This window comes from Cynocephalus volans, chromosome 5, assembly GCF_027409185.1.
Source record: "Cynocephalus volans isolate mCynVol1 chromosome 5, mCynVol1.pri, whole genome shotgun sequence".
NCBI classification, from domain to species: Eukaryota; Metazoa; Chordata; class Mammalia; order Dermoptera; family Cynocephalidae; genus Cynocephalus; species Cynocephalus volans.
This window is the reverse complement of record NC_084464.1, coordinates 65,361,780-65,382,523: the sequence shown is the minus strand read 5'-3', so window position 1 is coordinate 65,382,523 and position 20,744 is coordinate 65,361,780. Positions and strand designations below refer to the sequence as shown.

General features: G+C 32.6%; 1 protein-coding gene across 1 annotated transcript in view; it reads right to left on the bottom strand.

Annotated features, from left to right (window-relative positions):
- Window positions 1–20,744, bottom strand: part of HCRTR2 (hypocretin receptor 2) — a 101,802-nt gene that overhangs the window by 9,438 nt on the left and 71,620 nt on the right. Inside the window, exons 3-4 of the mRNA XM_063098007.1 lie at window positions 18,270–18,513; window positions 11,699–11,814 (exon numbers count right to left, since the gene is read on the bottom strand). Of these exons, the coding sequence (XP_062954077.1) occupies window positions 11,699–11,814; window positions 18,270–18,513 (360 nt within the window). The remainder of the gene's footprint in view (window positions 1–11,698; window positions 11,815–18,269; window positions 18,514–20,744) is intronic.

Sequence of the window (20,744 nt, the reverse complement as noted above, 5' to 3'; positions counted from 1 at the left end):
CAGACATTGAGAAGGATTAAACAAAATACCAAAGTCTACATCTTTAATATGTGTCAAGTCAGAATTTGCACTCAGGTCCATCTGAATGTAAAGTTCATGTTTTTCCATTGTGATGCAAGGTTTCTATTTATGACCTTAAACACAGTGTGATATGGAAGTCAGTAAATTTTTGAATACATCCCTAGTTACAAAGAAACAGTAATAATCATACAAAATGGCTTTGAAAGATCCAGTCTGGAAGTCTGTCCTTGTTGGAAGGTCTTTCCCCTTCCACGTCAGTGAGGGCTCAATAATCTCTGACTGTGGAAAGTGCACACACACCACTCTATTTCACTACTATAAATAAACTTTATAGTCATCTTTGACATGAAAATACATCTGAAAGAGGTATTGCCACAGTTACGAATTGGAAATATGTAATTGATAGACTTTGAAACCCTTTCTGTCTTAAGTCATAAGAAAAGGGCAAGTATGCTACAGAAATTAAGAGGGGAATAAAATAATATTATGACCAACCAATTAATTTGCCAACTTACATGAAATGGACAAATTCCTTGAAAGAGAAAGATTGCCAAAACTGACACTGTACTTACAAACCTTGCTACAAAAAATCTCCTGGTCTAAATAGGTTCATTGATGAATTCTATCAATCAGTAAAGAAAAAATAATATCAATCTTGTTCAAACTCTACGAAATTCATGGAAAAGGTAATACTTTCCAACCAATGTTATGAGGCCACTGTTACCTTGATAATCAAAGATATGACAATAAAAGAACACCACCGACCAAACATGCTTTACAAACAGAGATTAAATCTCCTTAAAAATATATTATCAAGGGCTGGCCCCTTGGCGCACTCGGGAGAGTGCAGCGCTTGGGAGCACAGCGGCACTCCCGCCGCGGGTTCAGATCCTATATAGGAATGGCCGGTGCGCTCACTGGCTGAGCGCGGTGCAGACGACATCAAGCCAAGGGTTGTGATCCCCTTACCGGCCACAAAAAGACAAAAATATATATATATATATATATAATCAAGTCAAAGCTAGCAGTATATAAATAGGCTAATACAGATTGCTCAATCAGATTTATTCAGCAATGTTGTGTTGGCTTAACATTCAAAAATCAATCAGTATAATTCATTGTAGTAACAGCATAAAAAATATGATCATCTCAATAAAGAAAAAGCATTTGAAAAAGTCAACACCCATTTATGATAAAAATTGTACACAAACTAGTAGTAGAAGGAAACTTTCTCACTTTTTCAACCTGATAAAGGGCATCTATGAAAAAGCCTTTAGGTATTATCCTACAAAATGGAGAAAGATGAATTCTTTCTTCTAAGATTGGAATGAAGTCTTCTCTCACCACTTCTACTCAAAATTGTACTGGAGTTTTTTAGCCAGTATGAAAAGACAAGAAAAATAGTTAAAAGGCATACGGATTTATTCTATTGAGAAGAAATTATTGTTTACAAAGAAAATTCTAAGTAATCTACCAAAAAAACTCTAGAACTAATAAATGAATTTAGCAATATGTAGGACACAAAATCAATAAAAAGAAATTAATTGCATTTCTATATACTAGTAATAAACAAATGGAAAATTGAATTACAAAACGAAAGTTTTAATTGCAAAATAATGTATTGTTAGGTATACATTCAATAAATGTGGACAAAATATGCGTACTGAAAAGTTTGAAACATTCCTGAGAGACATTAAAGACCTAAATAAATGAAGAAATTCACCATACTGATGGATTAGCAGTATTAGTATTCTTACTATGGCAATTTTTCCCAAATTGTATCATAAATTCAATGCAATCAACCCCATTCAAAACCATAGCAGTCTTTTTTTTTTGCATAAATTGAAGCACTGATTTAAATTGCATATGAAATTGCAAAGGACCTGTAATAGCTAAAACAATTAAAAAAAAAGAGGACTGATATCATCTACTTTCAAGTCTTGAAATAAAGGCACAATATGTGTATACGTGTATGTGTGATTGTGTATATCTCAGAGGATTAGTTTGCTATATAAATTTATAATTTATCTCATTGAAAAAGTGCCTGGGAAAGAGTCCACCTAAAAAAAGAGTGTGAAGTTGTGAAGGGACCTATGAAATTGTCATTTAATGTCCAGGGGAGGGAGAATAACTATTCAAAGCAAAGAGAAGCAGACAGACAGACAGAAGGGCCATGGGAAGGGAATATACGAATGATGAAATCATGAACAACATTGCATAATGCTGCCAAAGAATTTAGCAAGAAATCTTTAGAAAAATATTCTTCAGTAATCATCGGTGACTTTAGTGAAAGCTCTTTCACTGTAGTGATGGAACTTGAAGCCAGAATGAAGTGGGCTGAGAAATCAGTGGGGGTGGGGGTGAGAAAAAGGATATGACAAATGAAAATAAATGAAGAATTTTATCTAGGAGGAGCAGGAGGTGCAAAGAGTTAAGCTGGTAGCTGGAAGGGTCTGAGAGTTTGGATGATCCTTTTTCTTAGCACTAACAATGCCTGCTCCAAGAGAATGAGTCTTATTTACCCTATCATATTCTTGATTCATTACTCATTTCATGGTAAGAGAGTGCAACAGACACTCTTGGTAAACACTCCTTACATTTCTGTTTGTCAAGGACAATGGAACTTTTTCTTGTTCCTCACATTCAACACCATTTAAGGATGATTTTGTTCCAACACTCAGTGACTTTTTCCCATTGAACCTTATGACTTGTTCATGCATCATCATCATTATTATTATTATTATTTTTACCTTGGCACCGATCTTTTAGAATTAAGACTCACATTCTTATAATGAGGATCATAACGACTTTTTTGTCCCTTCCCTTAATTTTATTCTCACATTAAATAGCTCCACTGTTAGAGTCTACAGATAGCTCTTCTGGACTATGACTGCTATGGTCAAGGACTACTAGTCTGGACTACTGTCAAGTCCTCTCACTTGACCCCCCAAACTGTGCCTCTTGCCCCTTGACCATTTCCAGATTTGTTGTTTCTCAACATAATTCCATCACACAATCTATTACCCTTTTTTTTAAATTAATTTATTTTATTTATTTTTTTTAATTTTGTTTATGAGAAATTGGTTTCCCCTCTCCTTTCTGGAATCTGATATAAAGTTTTCACTGAATAGGCTCTCTCAAGTTCTGCACTTCTATGGACCTTAAAATCTTTAGTCATAAGCATCCCTTGGATAATTCTCATTACAAACCCTCATTTACATCAATATGCCAAATTTTGTGTTTAATATTTTTTTCCTTCCCCACAGTTTCAGCAGAATTTTCTAAAAGAATTACCCTCTTTTAAATTTTTTTATTTAAAAAACATCATCTTAAAAAAAAAAAAATAGATCTAAGAGAAAATTACCAAACCATAAAATTTACTCTTTAATGGGTACAAAGAAGTAGTTTATAGTATATTCTGAGTTGGGCAACCATCATACGATCACTATTTAATTCTAAAATGAAGCTTCAAACCCATTAGCAGTCACTCCCCATTGTCCCATCCTGCCAAGCCCTGCCAAGCACAAATATTTTCGTCTTTATAAATTTGCCTTTTCTTAAGATTTCATGTAAATAAAATCATATAATATGTGGATTTTTGTGCCTGACTTCTTTCACTTACCATAATGTTTTCAAGATTCAGCCTTATTGTAGCATGTATCATTACTGCATTCCTTTTTTATAGCAGAATAATATTCCGTTATATGCATATACCAGAACCAGCTTATCCATTCATCCATTGGTGGATATTTGGGTTGTTTCCACTTATTGTCTGCTATGTATTACGCTGCTATTAACTTTCATGTATAAATTTTTGCATAGACATGTTTTCAGTTCTCTTGGGTATACACCTAGGAATTAAATTGGTGGGTCATATATGGTAATTCTTTAAGATTTTGAGGAACTACCAAACTTTGTAAAAATATTTGTGTCACTTTACATTCCCACCAACAATGTATGAGGGTTTCAATTTCTCCACATTCTTGCCATTGATTGCTATTTTCCGTCTTTTAAAAAAATTTTTTAGCCATCCTATTGAGTATGAAGAGGTATCCCATTTTGGTTTTGATTTACATTTATCTAATGACTAACGATGTTGGGCATCTTTTCATGTGCTTATTGGCCATTTGTATATCTTTTCTGGAGAAATGTCTATTCAAATATGTGCCCATTTTTAATTGGGTTATTTCTTTCTGTTGTGATTCATAAGAATTCCTTATATATTCTCGATACAAATTCCTTAACATACAGATGATTTGCAAATATTTTCTGACATTCTGTGAGATGACTTTTTACTTTCTTCATGATGCACTTTGAAGTATAAAGTTTTAATTTTGATAAGCTCTAATTTATCTATTTTGTCATTTATTGCTTGTGGTTTTGATGTCATATTTAAGAATTCATTGCCTAAACCAAGGTCATGATGATTTACTCCTCTGTTTTCTAAGAATTTTTTGCTATTAGCTCTTGTATTTAAGTCTATGGTTCATTTTAAGTTTGTATACTGTGTAAGGTGGGATCCAACTCCATTATTTTGCATACGGATATACAGTTGTCCTGGCATCATATTTTGACAGTACTTTGATTTGCCCCAATGAATTGTGTTGGAACCCTTGTCAAAAATCTTTTGAGCATAAAATTGTGTTTATTTGTGAACTATGAATTCTATTTCATTAATCTATATAACTATCTATATTCAAGTACCTCACTTTCTTGATTACTGTAGTTTTATATTGAGATTTGATATTGGGAAGTAAGTTTTCCAATTTGTTTTTCTTTTTCAAAATTATTTTGGTTGTTCTCTGTCCCCTGAATTTCCATATTATTTTTAGTATCAGTTTGCCAATTTGTGCAAAATAAATAAAAAATATCTGGGATTTTGACAGGGGTTTTATTGAATCTATAGACTAATTTGGGGATTATTTCTATTTTAGCCATATTAAATCTTCTAATCCATGAATACAGAATGTCTTTTCATTTATTTCATCCTTCTTTAATTTTTTGCAATGATATTTTGTAGGTGTAAGTGTATACGTTTTGTACTTGTTTTACTAAGTTTATTCCTAAGCATTTTATTATTTCTGGTTCTATTTTAAATAAAATTGTTTTGCTAATTTTATTTTTGAATTGTTCTTTGCTAGTGTATAGAAAATGAAATTGATATTTGTATATCAATCTTTTATCCTGAAAACTTGCTGAACTCATTTATTACTTCTAATGCATTCTTTTGCATGTGGATTCTTTGGGATTTTCTATATACAAGATCATGTAATCTACAAATACAGAGTTTTCTTTTTTACTTTGCAACCTTTATGTTTTTTATTTTTTATTATCATTAATTTTATTTCTTGCCTACTTGCCCTGTAGAGAATCCAGTTCTATTCAATACTGAATAAAAGTAGTAAGAGCAGATATCCTTGTCTTGCTCTTCTTAGTAGGGAAACATTCACTCTTTCACCATTAAGTATGAGATAGTCTGTGAAGTTTTTATAGATTCCCTTTATCAAATTCAGGGAGTCCCTTATATTCCTAGCTGATTGAGTGCTTTTATCATGAAAGGATGATGTATTTTGTCAAATGCTTTTACTGCATCTAGTGAGATGATCATGTGGTTTTGCCCTTTATTCTATTTATATGGAACATTAAATTGATGGATTTTTATATGTCAAACCCAACTTGCATTGCTGGGCTAAATCACACTTGGTCATCACGTATAACACTTTTTATATATTGTTGGATTTGGCTTAATACTATTTCGTTGAGTACTTTCGCATCTGTATTTGCAAGTATACTACCTTGTAGTTTTCTTGTATCTGTGGTTTTAGTATTAGATAATTGTGGTTTCATGGAAAGTTTTGGGGAATGTTTTCTCCTCTATTTTGGGGGGAAGTTTGTTAAGGATTGGTGTTAATACTTCTTTAAATGTTTGGTAGAATTCAATGGTGAAGCCACTTGAGCTTTTCCCTTTGAGAAGTTTCTTGATTGTTTATTCAATATCTTTACTTATTGTAGGTCTATTTAGATTTCTATAATGTCAGGAGTCATATCGTCTCTCACTTCTGATTTTAGTGAGTTGAGTCTTCTCTATTTTTTTCTTCACTAATTTAGGTAAAGATTTATCATTTTCTCTGATTTTTTTTAAAGTACCGACTTTCAGTTTTATTGACTTTCCCCCATTGTTTTGCTATGCTTTATTTATTTTCATTCTAACCTTTATTATTTCTATCCTATGATTTGCTTTGACTTTGAATATTTTCTTCTTTTCTTCTGGCTTCTTAAGGTGGAATGTTAGGTTACTGATTTGAGATCTTTTTTAATATGGATGCATACAACCATCAATTTTTTTCTTGGCACCTCTTTTGCTGCATTTCCTATGTGTATTTTGGTAGATTGTGTTTTTATTTTCATTCATCTCAAAGTATCTTCTAATTTCCCTCATGATTTCTTTTTTAACCTACTGGTTATTTAAAAGCATAATGTTTAATTTTTATGTATTTGTAAATTTCTTAAATTTCTTTCTATGGCTAATTTCTAACATAATTCCATTGTTGTAAGGAAATGTACTTTATATTATTTTAATCATTTAAAGTGTATTGAGGCTTGTTTTATGACCTATCATATGATCCAACCTGGAGAATGTACTATGTGCACTTGGGACAAATGTGCAGTCTATTGTTTTGGTTGGAGTATTCTATCTGTTAAGTCTAGTGGCTGATAGTTTTGTTCAAATCTTCTATTTCCTTCTTGATCTTCTGTCTAGTTTCTCTATCTGTTACTGAAAGTGGAGTATTGAAGTATTCGACTATAATTGTTGAATTATCTATCTATCTCCCCAATTCTGTTAGTTTTTGCTTGGTGTATTTTGGATTTCAGTTGTGAAGTGCATACATGTCTACAGTTTTTATACGTTCTGGATGGATTGACTCTATCATCATGAAGTGTCCCTTCTTATCTATTGTAATCCTTTTTGTCTGATAAGATTATAGCCATTTGTGCTCCCTTTTGGTTAATGTTTGCATGGTACATCTTTACTCCATTATGTTACATTTAACCTATTTGTATTTTTGAATGTCTATGGCCATACCACCCTGAACATGCATGACCTCATCTTAATATAAGGTGTGTCTCTTGTAGATATCATAATGTTGGATCATGGTTTTCTTTGTTGGTTGATGTTTTTCTATCCTGCCAATATATGCCTTTTGATTGGAATACTTCATCCATTTAGGTGGAATAGAGTTATCGAAAAAGCACAATTTACATCTGCTATTTTGCTATTTGTTTTCTGTGTATTTTATCTATTGTATTTCTCTATTCCTCCATTACTGCTTTACTTTGTGTTAAATAGATATTTTGTAGTGTACCATCTTAATTCTCATGTTTTTTTCACTATACATTTAAAAAAATTAGTAGTTACACTGGGGATTACAATTAACAACTTAATCTAAACAATCTGCTTGTATTAATGCAAACGTAATTTCAATAGGACATAAAACTTCTGCTCCAAAATAGCTCCATTCTCCGTTTCAACTATATCTTTATGCATTATAAGCTAAATCTTCATAGTTTTATAATTATTGTTTTATGCTGCTGTCTTTTAAGTCAGATAAGAGAAGGAAAGAATTACAAACAAAAATACATTTACATTATCTTTTATATTTACCTGTGTTTACATTTACTAGTGTTCTTTATTTCTTCATGTGAATTCGAGTTACTGCCTTCTTGATTCTGCCTCTCCAAGTACAATCTGCTGTTTATTTCCTCATACTAGACTGTTTTGTCATCACCTAATATTATTTATTTTAAATTCTCTCAGAAGAGTATCAGCGAATAAAGGGTAGCAGAAGAGATTGTGATAGGAACTGGGAAGGGAAAGATCTTTCAAAGCCCTTGGGAAGTTAGAATATAGTTTCAGACCTAACTATCTACTACAGTTCATCTCCATTGCCTCTCACAGTACCAGACACATAGTAAATGCTTAACAGATATTTGTGGAATGAATTCACGGAAATTCACATGATGATTAAGATTTAAATGTTGAGTTATATGAAGACTCAGAACTTGAAAAAATGCTGACAGATGCACACAGGGCCAAGCAAGCTAAGATTTTAAAGTTCTTACAAAGAGGTGTTTTAGAGAATAGTCTGTAGAGTTTCCTGACTGAGGGAGTTCTCCAAGTCACACTGTTAAAGAAAGAGAATTTAAGTAATTGATAATAGCAAAGCATTAGGTATTTCTTTTAATTAGGCTTAAAGTTCTTGAGAAAGTCAGACAAGGATATGCTATTTACTAACTAATAATCTTATACTTACTAATTCAAAACTGTATAACAGATTCCATGCATCTCTGCAGTTTAAAGCAAGTAGGACAGGCCCTTCATTTGATGGCTCATTTGATGTAGCCTGTGGCATGCATAATGCCTTACAACTTTGTGTGTAGACACTAACAGTTGGAAATTGAGAGTTTCTCAAGCAGAAGTCTACATAATCACCCATTTGGGGTTAATTTACTTTATTGTGGCTGCTAAAGTGCACTAGCTGAACTTGCCATTTTCCATTCCAATCTGTTTTATAAATGTTTTTCATTTCACAGTCCAGGAATTTTACTGAAAATCTTCTGCATAATGTGCCTTGTAATAACCAGGACAATTCATCAAAAAAGTCTGGATTATTTCTAAACCTGTAATACAATTTTGGATTTATTTTGGAGTTGGGAAATTAAGAACTATAAGCTTAAATATTGGAGATGTAAATGCAGGGGTTGGTAGTCATTCATATTTTCTATAAACGTTTTTTGAACACTTTGTGCAAGACACCATGTACAGGTTGGGAATTTCATGGTAACATGATAGATCCATGTACATCCCTCAAGAAGTTTCAAATGTACATCAATTTGTAAATAAATGAATAAGCAAATATAGGAATCTATTATGCATATTGAACACTGACCACTAAAAATATGAAAATAGGGGATGCTCTTAATACTGAACATTCCCAGTCAAAATCTCAATCTAAATCTAGAATATCTTTATACCTACATGCTCATTAAATGCTTTTTCCCCTTCAAGAAATTTTTCAAATTCTAGTTTTTCTAGGAACTTTTCATTGAGGAACTGGGCAATAGATTCCCCTAAGTCCTCCTTTATCTAAACTTTTCTAGAACTTTCTCCTATTCTACTCACTTTTTTCTTATAAAGCATTTACTGAGCAACAGATATCTGCTAAACATGTGCTAACTGAAGGGATACAAAGATGAAGGATAGAGTGTGCTGTCCTCATCTTAGTAAAGGAGACAGACAAATGTGTCATTATAATGCTATTTAAAAGTGCTATGAAGGAGGTGCATTGGAAAAAAAGTCACATCTATCAGTGAACACATACTTGTTATTTAAGAAATATAAACAGAAAGGCAAAATAACAGCAGACTATTAAGGTGTTTTATATAATGAGCACATTCTATGCTTTTGGCACCTGAATTAATTCATCTAATGGATGTAACAGACCTGTGAGGTAGATGCTATACAAGCCCACTTTAAAGATGATGAAAGAGTGGCACAGAAATTTAAGTCATTGACAAAATTCATGTAACTAATCAGTTGCAGAGTCAGGATTCAAATTCATGCAGTCCAGCCCTTGAGTCTGTATTTTTGACTTTTTAATACTATATCATTCCAGATTATCCATCCCCAGCTTGTAAGAAAATCTCCATTATCCTTCTGTCAGAGAATACTTCCCCTCTTTATGGTCAAGCTTAGCCATGTGATTTGTTTTGGCCAATGAAACATGAGGAGATGCAACATATGCCAAATGTAACATTTGCCAGTTCACAGAAGAAATTTTTAGAGATATTACACATTTACACATTTTTTCCAGCTTTCTCGCCCTTTTACCCTGGTCCCAGAATGGCATATTTCAGGAAGTGTTGTCTCCTTCAAAGTGGGTTCTGGAGTGAGAGCGCACATGGAGCAGAGCCACAGCTGATCCTCACCACTGATATGGAACATGAGTGAGATGCATCTGTTGTTGAAAACCACACTTTTTTTTTTTTTTTATAGCAGAATAACCTAGAGAAAACTGATTGTTAGAATAATAGGTACCAAGAAATGGGATGCTACAGTAACAAATACCTCAAAATATGTGGCATTGGCTTGATGAGCGGGTGGAGAGTGCTGAGAAAGCACTCTCAGGTGGAGTCATTGGGGTCTAGAAAATCCCCACTTATGTTTTGCAGTTGTCCACATTTGTTTGTTTGTTTGTTTGTTTGTTTTTTAGTTTAAAATGTTGGGGAACAGAACGCTAATGAACATTGCTACCAGTTGCTATTATAAGATCATAAAAAACGGCTTTGCGAAAAGAGAAGAAAAGAGAAAATTTTAAAATTATGAGACATACAGGTTGAAAAATGAAAATATTGCTCATATCTATCTAGTAAAAGATGATCTTGAAAAATGCTTTGAATAAATAGCAGGGTTGAATAAATTGCAAATGAAGACATCCTCAAAGACCAAATAAAAGGTTTGTTATCTTTTTATTGAATTAGTGTGGCCCCAGTAAGTCCTTTCAGTTGGATAAAATATGCCAGAAAAAACAGACTAATGGCATAGTTTTCCACAAACCCATAAGCTTAAAGTACTGGCAATAAATTTAGAGAAGAGAAATATATCTCTAAGAATTGTGGCATTTGAACACAATTTACAAAAGAAACAGAGCCGTATCCTTTTTCTGTATACCACTGCATATGTTTGTTGGTGACTTTCTTCGAATCATCATTTTTTTTCATTCAAAATATTTTAACATTTATTTGCACATATTTGCGGGCTACAATGTGTTGTTTCGATACATGCGTACACTGCACAATGATTCACTTAGGGTAGATAGCATAGTTATGTACCCATTAGTTCACCATTTTTTTCCCCTTTGAATCATTAATGTTTAACTTAAATGTTACCTGCCCTGGATAAGATACCCTTCCGCTATGCCTTGTCCCGATTTCCTGAGCTTATGCCTATTAAGGTGATTTTCACCCTGCATCTAACTATGCCCTTCTAGACTATGAATTCCTCAGTGGCAAAGACTGGAGCTTTTAGCTTTTTGTGACATATGTATGCAAAAGGTACAAGATAAATGTGTGATAAATAACTGACTGAGTGAATACAAACTTTCACTGACATTGCAAAATTATTTAACAAATTGCAGTAACTCCAAATCAGCATTGTAAAAGTTTTTAAAATTCTAAATTCTGCCTGATTCTTCTACTCTTCTAAAAAATAAAATCTTTGAAGGTGGAGATTTAACACGTATGTTAAAATGTATTACATAAATCTCATCAATACTAAAACCTTCTAGACTTATAGTCTCAGGAAACTTTAAAGGAATTTTTTTGCTATTTCTCATAAAAAGCAAAATTAATAATTTTAATCCTAGACAAAAGTCAGTTAATCATAAAGGTTAAATTTTGGTTTAAAATTTAAAGCCTTTAAGGCAGGTTACAAAATGTATTCCCTAAATATCACTCTAAAAAAATGCGTAGGCACACTCGTATTTCCATGGCTAAGTCCTCATTATTTTAGAACACACAATACTTTTGTGAGCATATTATGTTGTTTCCATACACTTAAAATTTTTGTTTTTAAGCACATCCTAAAGAAAACACAAGCACGTTATTTGAAATTACATACCTGTCGGCACCAGAGTTTACGGAATATTTGCAGATAAGCCAACACCATAAGACACAGCGGTGCCATGTATGTCACCAGAAAGAAACAGATGTGATACATCTTGGGGTAAATTTCACCTGGGATGAAAATCAAAATAATAAAATTTTACATTATAACTAATGAATTTTTTAAAAGATACATTTGTCAACATTTCTCCTTCAAAGTACACATTTACCTTCTACATGATTTCATTGGCACATTATATACACAAAAGGAAAAAATAATTTAGAATATTTCACTACTTTCCTTTACTCAGTATATATGTATACTTTTACCAGACATGAAATCTTAATATCACTTAATGTACACAAATTGAAATAATTATTAGTCATTTCTTAATTTGTGTTAGTTTATCAGAATCCCTTTTATTTGGCTTGACAAATAGGCTAACTAATAAAATTTGATTTGTATAGTCCTTTACCAGCATTTACTAAAAGAGACTTGGCTCAATCAAAACCTAATGACTAGTGCTTTGGTTAAAATGGGAAGAGAATATAAACTCAATTGATTCCTCCTCACTAGAATGTAAGTAGTACCTCCAAATACAAATGTGAAAACATTTTTGAATAACAAAAGCAATAAACACATGATAACAATTTTTTTGTTATTGACTTACTTGAACATATATGTTTCCTCTTTAGGCATGGTGTATTTATGTTTATGTATGTGTGCGTGAATGTACTTTTAATAAAAATGAGAAATTTAGGGCTTTTTAAAGTAAATTTTCAATCCAATTTAGGTATTTTTTTATGTCCATTTCACCTTTGAGGCATAAGCATCTCTAGGGCTGTAGTAATTTTTTTACTAATTCTATGCATGCAGGTGATACATATCACAGATTAGGCAATGATTAAAGAGCCAATTAATCAATTAATGGTTAATGTGGCTTAATATTCATATTTTAGATTTTCTAAAATATGTCTATTACTGATTTTTTAAATGGTTTAGAAGATATTTTTCTCATACTATTATTTGAATATTCATGTGGTCCATCTACTTTTACAGCAATGTAAAACAGCCAACAATATAGCCCATATTCCATGGATATTAAATCCAATAACTCAATGTAATTCTAACTGAATGGTAACAAAAAAAAAAAAAGGATTTTTTGTTTCTTGCTTTTAAAAACCTTATGTTGACTTTGATGATGGCAAGAGGGTTGGTTTCATATTATTATTGAGGGATAATTCTATCACCTCCATGCATCTTATTTGTTACTTCAGTAAGGGCATATAGAAAGAAGCATGAAGGCTTCATTATGTGACCAAATTGGTGATAAAGGTAATTTATAGTCAGGATTAACAATAATAAATATGATGATGACCATAATAATAAGTAACATGTATTGAGCAATCATGCATTTAATTCTTCCTAAATATATTTTAAACATATCTATGAATTTAATATTCTCATAATCTCAATTCCATAGCCTTGATCCCGAGTCGGTTGAATTTGAGTCTAATATTCTCTATATTTTTCATTCTAAAACATTGTCTTGTTTCTTAAATTAGTTGCTTTTCTCCACTGTAATCTCCACGGGATGGCAGGGTGTGTCTGTGCTGCTAGGTGGTCTAAGGGACAGATATGAGGCGTCATTTTTAGCCTCTCTCTGGCCCAGGTTGTTCTCACCTACCTCATCAGTTTTCAACTTCCTTTCAAGTTTATCCTGTAAAACAGCTGCATAAAAACTGACAGAGTTCAAGCAGCCTGACTGGAGGAATGAAAAACAGCCTTTCCCTTTCAAATGCTACAGCCCGAGCAGCATTTGGTGGGCCAATTTCAAAAGAACTGGAAAGTTACCTCAGCACTTCCCAGGCACTTGAGTGGCTTTGAACTTTTATTTGTTTTGAAGAAGGTGTCACATCAGCTTTCCACATAAAAAATATACCTTTGAAACTTACAGGGAAGCTCTGATGTCTGCCTCAGACTAAACTGAGTAAGTGGAGGAAGGTAGATTTGATAGGTAACCTTTTTTTTTCAACTGCAGCCGTGACTACCCTCACCATGATAGCATTTGGAGTTTTGAACAAATGGGAGCAAAAGTTCATCATGCAGTTGACATATTTATAAATAGCTGGAAAAATATGTAATTGGTTGGTAAATGCATATTATGATAATGAACGCTCATACGGAGAAAAGTTTATCAGGCAAAATTATACTTTCAGGCTAGGATAGATTGTTTTAATAAGGAGATTATAATAGATAATTGGGGAAACATGATTGTCTTAAATTCCTCATTTCATGCTTAGACTCTAAGCTAATTGAAAACCCAGATGTGCCTTTGAAAATTTAAATTATGTACATTGAAAATATCTTTGAAGTCTTTCTGCACTTGATAAGCAATGTCTTCAATATATATTAAGAGATTTATATATAATCTAGAAGGTAGCTACATAAATTTTGTTTTACTTGAGCATTGCCTTAATTAGAAATCAGCATTTTAAAGACTGACTACCATTAAAAATCTGTGTTTCTACTCAGCTGATGAGCAGGCACAACCTGAATAAATTCTTACATATAATCACACCCACAAATAAGGAGCAAATGCAGAACTTTATCTAGTCTTTGAGATCAGAGACTGAAGAGTAATGTCATATATTAGAGAGTTGAAACTGAATTTTCCTCAGATGAGTTAAGATCCATTATTCAGCCAAGCATGTTCACCTAATCATCTAAAAACTACAAACAATTCCCCTTCATACTATCAAGGATTAAATGGACAAATAAATTAAATATGATTTCCCAGTATTTAATTTGGACTGTCTTTTCAAAGTATATGTGTCCATTTTATTTACCTGAATCTTTATTATCTTCTTTCTAATAAATGTTTTAAATAAATGTTCCAGTTAATATACATATATAAATATACTTTCAAAACTTCATAAGAAGCCAGATGCAATAATTGCTTTGATGTAAATAAGGGCCCAATTATTTATTTTTTCAGACTACCAAAGAACAATTTATAAGTTAACTCAAGAGTAGAGATATTATCAATTCCCAGTATCCAGAACAATATTTGAAAACAGTACATTCTCATTAAACATTGCATGAAAGAATAGTGAGGCAATTAAATCTTTGATTGAATGTGCAAAAACACTGTTATTTTCCTTTGGGTAGGATCTATTCTATGGAACCATGCATTTATAAGCCAAACAATCAGGAAAATGGGGATATAATTCTGGAGCATTTAAAAATTTTAGAACCTTGAATTGATATGACAAGCAAACAGTGCACATATAGAAAGACATATTTTAAAGATTGTTAAAATAAGTATTAAGACACTCTATATTTTCATGAGTGTTAGGCATGTCTGCTAAGAAGTTTTGGTTTACGGTTCTATTTTTGAAGAAACCATAGGCAATGATAAATATAATTAGTTTGGGAAATGAATTATTCATAAATTATTATGTATTTCTGTAATATTTTCAGTAAGACAGGGTTCCCAGTTACTTTGCACCATGTGTGAAACAGCATTTACAGGACTTTCCCAAAAGTGATCTGATAAATATGCATCAACTGATCACGTTGCTTGCTTGATTCTTGTCCCACTATAATATTGGATGTAGGTCAACTCTGATACCATTATGTACTTTTATAACCACGTTATTGATTTAACTTAAGATAAAGATAGCAAGCACAGATCATGAGTTAATCTGAGACAGAAGCTCTTTAACAACATTTTTTTTTAATTGGGCAAAATTGTATTCAGCCTCTAAAGATGTTTGAATTTTAGAGAGAGGACAATGTAAAATATACTTTCCTATGGTGTTAGGAGGTTGTGACTATCACACATATGTCGAGTTTTAACTTTTTAAATTGAACATGGACTTATAAATAGCCTACATGAATAGGACTCATGCTATGTAAAAATCATTATAATAAACTAAATGTCTAATGAACAAAATGATGAGAACTTGCTTTGAATTATTTTATATTCTTGAAAGCATTAAGTGATCAGCAATTTCATTTATTATTTGGAAAGCTAATTTCATATCTTTTACTAAGTTTGATTTTGTGGATGATCAACTCAATTCAATATCACTTAATGTTAGCCTTTATAAGCATTTTAAGTAATTATGGGTTATTATAAAATCACTTTCAAATAATTTTCTTAAATGACTTTTGGAGAGTGAGCTTAGATTTGTTAGGCATTCAACAATATTTTTTCATTTTTAAAGAAAATGTCCATGCAAGAGTTAGGTAATAAAATACTAGAGGCAGAAATGAGTTTTATGTATTTATATATATTGCTCAAAGGTAATTTGTAAACAATGTGTCCATTTATTTAATCACAATAACTGACAGAATTTCATGGCTCTGTAATCTTTTTATTAATAAGGGATAATGCTACTTAGTTATTCAGGGCAACATAAAAAATAAGAAAAGTTTATAAAAGCAATCTGTAAACATATAAATGAAACTAACAAAATACTTTAGAGAAAATACTACTGATACATACAGAGTAATAGGTAGGTACTTTATCTAATTACCATCTCCATAAACTTAAATATCCCAACTTTTGTGCTGGAACTTTTAGATTTAAATATATATATTTGCTTCATAATATTGAACACATAATTTAATCATTCTAGGGCTCAATTTGGTCATAAATTAACTAAAGGATTCTGACCAAGAGATACATCGGCTGTTTTCCAGATATAACTTATTGTAAAAAAAATTACATCAGGGATGTCACCATTGGTCCCGTTCCCACCTTCTTTTTGAACTAAATTCTTTAGACTGCTTGCCCCTACTTTCCAGAAACTGCAAGTTCTGATCCTCTTCCTTCATTCTTCAAGATACGGGGCCCACTGTGTGGTTTTTTTGCTTTCTGGGACACTTTTTTTCCTCCTTTCTTTCTGGAGAATTCCTGCTTATCTTCAACGCTTAGCTGAAATGTTAGCAGCTCCTCTGTAGACTTGTGTTCAATGGCCAGAACTGAGCTTGTTCTCTCATTTGCGTTCCTTGCACTTTGTATATAAGTGTATTAAAGTACTGATCAGACTATAAACATTTGTTTTAACCTCACTAGAGAGAATGTGATTCCTTAGTCAGAGTCTATTTCTCTCCAGATTGGCATGATGCCTCGCATATCCTAAGTACTCAAGATGTTGTCTGAGCATTACATAAACGGGACATAAGACACTTAAGAAATACTACTAGCATTTTGGAACTTTCCATTCATTTTGTTTTTGTCTGCACTATTAATGGGGAAAATTGAAAAAAATTAAAGATGATCCAGAGAAAAATACAGTAAAAAAAGTTTCAATATTAGAAAGGAAAACTAAATCTCAAGAAGAGATATTTAATATTTGGGGAAATAGATAAAGAAAATTATAAAAATGTAGTTATTATAGGTCTTATGACAATATATGAAATAATCCCAGTGTCTTTTAAATTTTGTGTTCCTGTACTGAAAACGTATGCCTAATTTTTCGGTTAGTGACTTTTTCTTCTCTTAGTGTTCCATTGAAAGCACCAAGGTAGAAATTATAATAAATTTAGAGATTCAAATACTTGAAAATACCATATTCATAAGCAATCCTGGGTGCACGGCTTTTAAGCTACATCTTTCTAATAAGCATAGATGTACATATATCTAATAAATAAATGTTATCCTAATATTTAAATTCCCTAAATATGAACCATTGTAACACACTTATTCAGAAGAGGTCAGATTATTTTCCTCAGATTTCATGTGATAATTTTGTAACATGCTATGCTGAAACCCATTTTATTTTCTATCATTCTTTCTGTGTCCAGTTTTGTGCCAGCACCAATAATTGATAGAAGGGTTTCCACCGTGACACAGAAACCTCAAAGACTGATTTCAGAGTTTTGAATCAAAGGAATATAAGGACTCCAACTTTTATTCATTTAAATTTCACTATCATACCTATCAGATGAGAAAACAGAAATGATTCATAATTAATATAATTCTTAAGTCAGATAATTATCCCAGTGAACCCACCAATTAAATATGTTATGAATAGAGAAAGCAAATTTGGATAAGTTGACTCAGAGAATGGCATAGGTCCACATACCCATGTCTAGTCATGTTCCTAGGACATGTTACCAGGACATGATTTAAAAGTAAAACATCCAATAGTATTTGAAGCCTGTTAGGGAAATCTACACTTGAAACAACATAATGTTGAACCATTTTATAAAATGCTAATCATTCCAGAACACGTATTTGAATTTATATTATTAAGTACTTTTTGTTTTAGAGAATTTAAGAATAACAGATATAGCCAAATCTGAAGTATAGAATAATCTATTCCTTTCATTTCCTATCTGAAAAATATATAAACTAGAAAATAATGCATATAGCACTTCCAAAGGATTCGGATAGGTGGAATAATTCTGTAAAATTTTTTTTGGATTTTGACTTGGTTTTCATACTTTTGCAAAACTGAATTAACAAATGCCAATAAAATATGTAAACCCAGCTTTACAATGGCTATGCTAGTCCTATTTTCAGTTTGAAGCTCTAATATAAATATCAGCTTGTGAGCTGTAAGGTACTTACCGCCCCAGCGCTCATCACACACTGTAAAGAGTGTGGTTTTATTGGCTAAGCCAGGGAGCATGGTGCTGCACTCCATGACAATGGCCTGAGGAATCATTATGATGCAGGAGACGATCCAGATGATGACAATGCTGTTCCGGGCCCGCTTGGCTGTGCTCTTAAACATCAAAGGGTGACAGATGGCATACCATCGATCCAAGGCGATACAGCTCAGTGTGAGGACAGACACAGACACTGACACGGTCTAGAGAAAAAAAAAGAACAGAGTACAAGAGAAGCAGCAGGTGTTAAAAGAATCACTCTTAATATACTTACCGTATTGGAAAGGTAGTTACAACAAATAAGCAAGTTCAAAATTGCCAAACAACAAATAAACAAACAGAAAACCACAATTTACTCAAGTACTTTCTATTTAAAAAAAAACTCTGTCAAAAGGAAATTAAAATATTAGAAATGTATTAGAAAAATTAATATTTCCTGTTAAGCATGAAAAGGGTGCTGTGAAAACTTTGCAATCTTTTTTTATGCTAAATGTTTTAATTTATAATGTGGAATTCTTTGAAAAATTACTGTATGATTTCGTCTTGCAACTTTTCCATTGATAGGGGAAATCATATCCTCAAACGGGAAAAAAATAACAATACATATATGTTTAGTCTAAACTGGAAAATGTGACTGACAGACAGCAATGTGACATGTCTTTCAAATTAACATGTAGGAATTTGATTGAAATTATTTAGCACTTTTGAATTATGGATACCTCATTTCATATTTCCAGATAACAAGGGCTGTTTGTACACTAGTTCATTTTCAACATTTTACACCCAAAGAAAGGCATGAGTCATGTTAAATGAGAATTCTGTATGTGCATCTCCTTACCATAGTTTGCTCTCCACTAGCATAAGCAACTTGCCTCTAAAAACCAGATAGGTTTACCCAGTCCAGATTTTTGTATAGTTAACAACACCACAAATGATTCTTCAACTTGGAACTTTAAGAAAATAGTAAAGAAACATGTTATTCATGCCTACACCCACATTATCAGTTTATGTAATTATTTTTAATGTATTCTCTTAAACTGGAGGAAGCATTGATGCTGATATCACTCTCAAAATCCCCTTCTCCTTTAAAAAAAGACTCCTTCTCATTTGTCTTACTTCTTGTTGCAGATTCCTATTTTCTTAGCACTTACCATGTGGTAAATTACCTTAATTTTCTTATTTATTATCTGTTTTCTCTACTGGAACAAAGCTCTATGGCAAGAGGGACTGCTTCTGTCTTTTTTTTCTTTTTCACACTATGTCCCGAGTACCTGGCACAGCATTTGATGTGCATTATGTACTTAATAAATATGTTTTGAATTAATTAATAGTTGCAAGACTAAATCTAATGTAATAGATGTGGTCCAGTCATTTTCATCTTTTTTCCATCCTGGTTGTATTGATCCCATAATATGTGGTAAAAGCAGGCATTTCTGCTTCTTACATCAGGATCTTCCTTGTTGATGCATTTATTGATATATAGGTACAAATGAGTGAAAGGGAACTAAGGGCCAGACAGCATAGGAGAAAGGGCTCTGGGCTGTGTTGAGATGACCTGTCTATTCTCACTGTCCCACCAGCTAGCTGCACATTGTTTGATCTCTCACTTTATAGCTTCGGGACTTGTGTGTGTGTATGTGTGTGTGGGGGGTATGTGTATGTTTCTGTTAAATGAAGGATAAGATCAACAGGATAAGATTCTTACAAACCTTGATTCTTTTGATTCTCTCTGGGTGAGGCAGTAGTGCAGTTGGGGTCAATTCTGCAACCAGGTTTCCTGGGCATGAATCTCATCTCACTTGCTTACCAATTGTGTGATCTCGGGTAAGTAACTTAACCTCTGTCTTCCTCTATGTTCTTCTCTGTAAAATGTGGATGATAATAGTACCCAAGCATGGAACTGTAAGGACAGTTAGTTGAGATGTAAAATGCCTACCCCTGAGCAGGCAAATATGTGCTTTTGTTGCTATTACTTATGATTATGGTAATAATAATTACTTTACTATTAGTTTTCTCTTTCATTCTCGAGTTCTGGATTTTAGAGTTGTAGATCTTAATTGGAACAGACCACTATTAAAAGAAGAATAGTCATAGAAATTATAGGTAAAAACTTAAGTTTTATTAAATTCTTGGAGACTAATTTCATTTTAGGTGAAGGACTGGACTCTATGAGAGTGAGCTTAGGTTGCCTGATGACTCCTGATAATTCCTTCCTGCTACCTTAAAGTGCCTTCAATTGTTTTTCAAAACAGTCTCACCCCTCTCCCTTCACCAACCTCTATTTCTTCCCTGCAAATAAGCCAAGCATGCAGGGTTCTCAATACCCTGGCTAACCTGAGAATAGAACTATGGCAGTCTAGATCTGCACAGTTGACTATTCATAGTTGCTGGGTCAGGGCTATATTTATCTTTTCTAAAAGTTAGAAATGGAAAG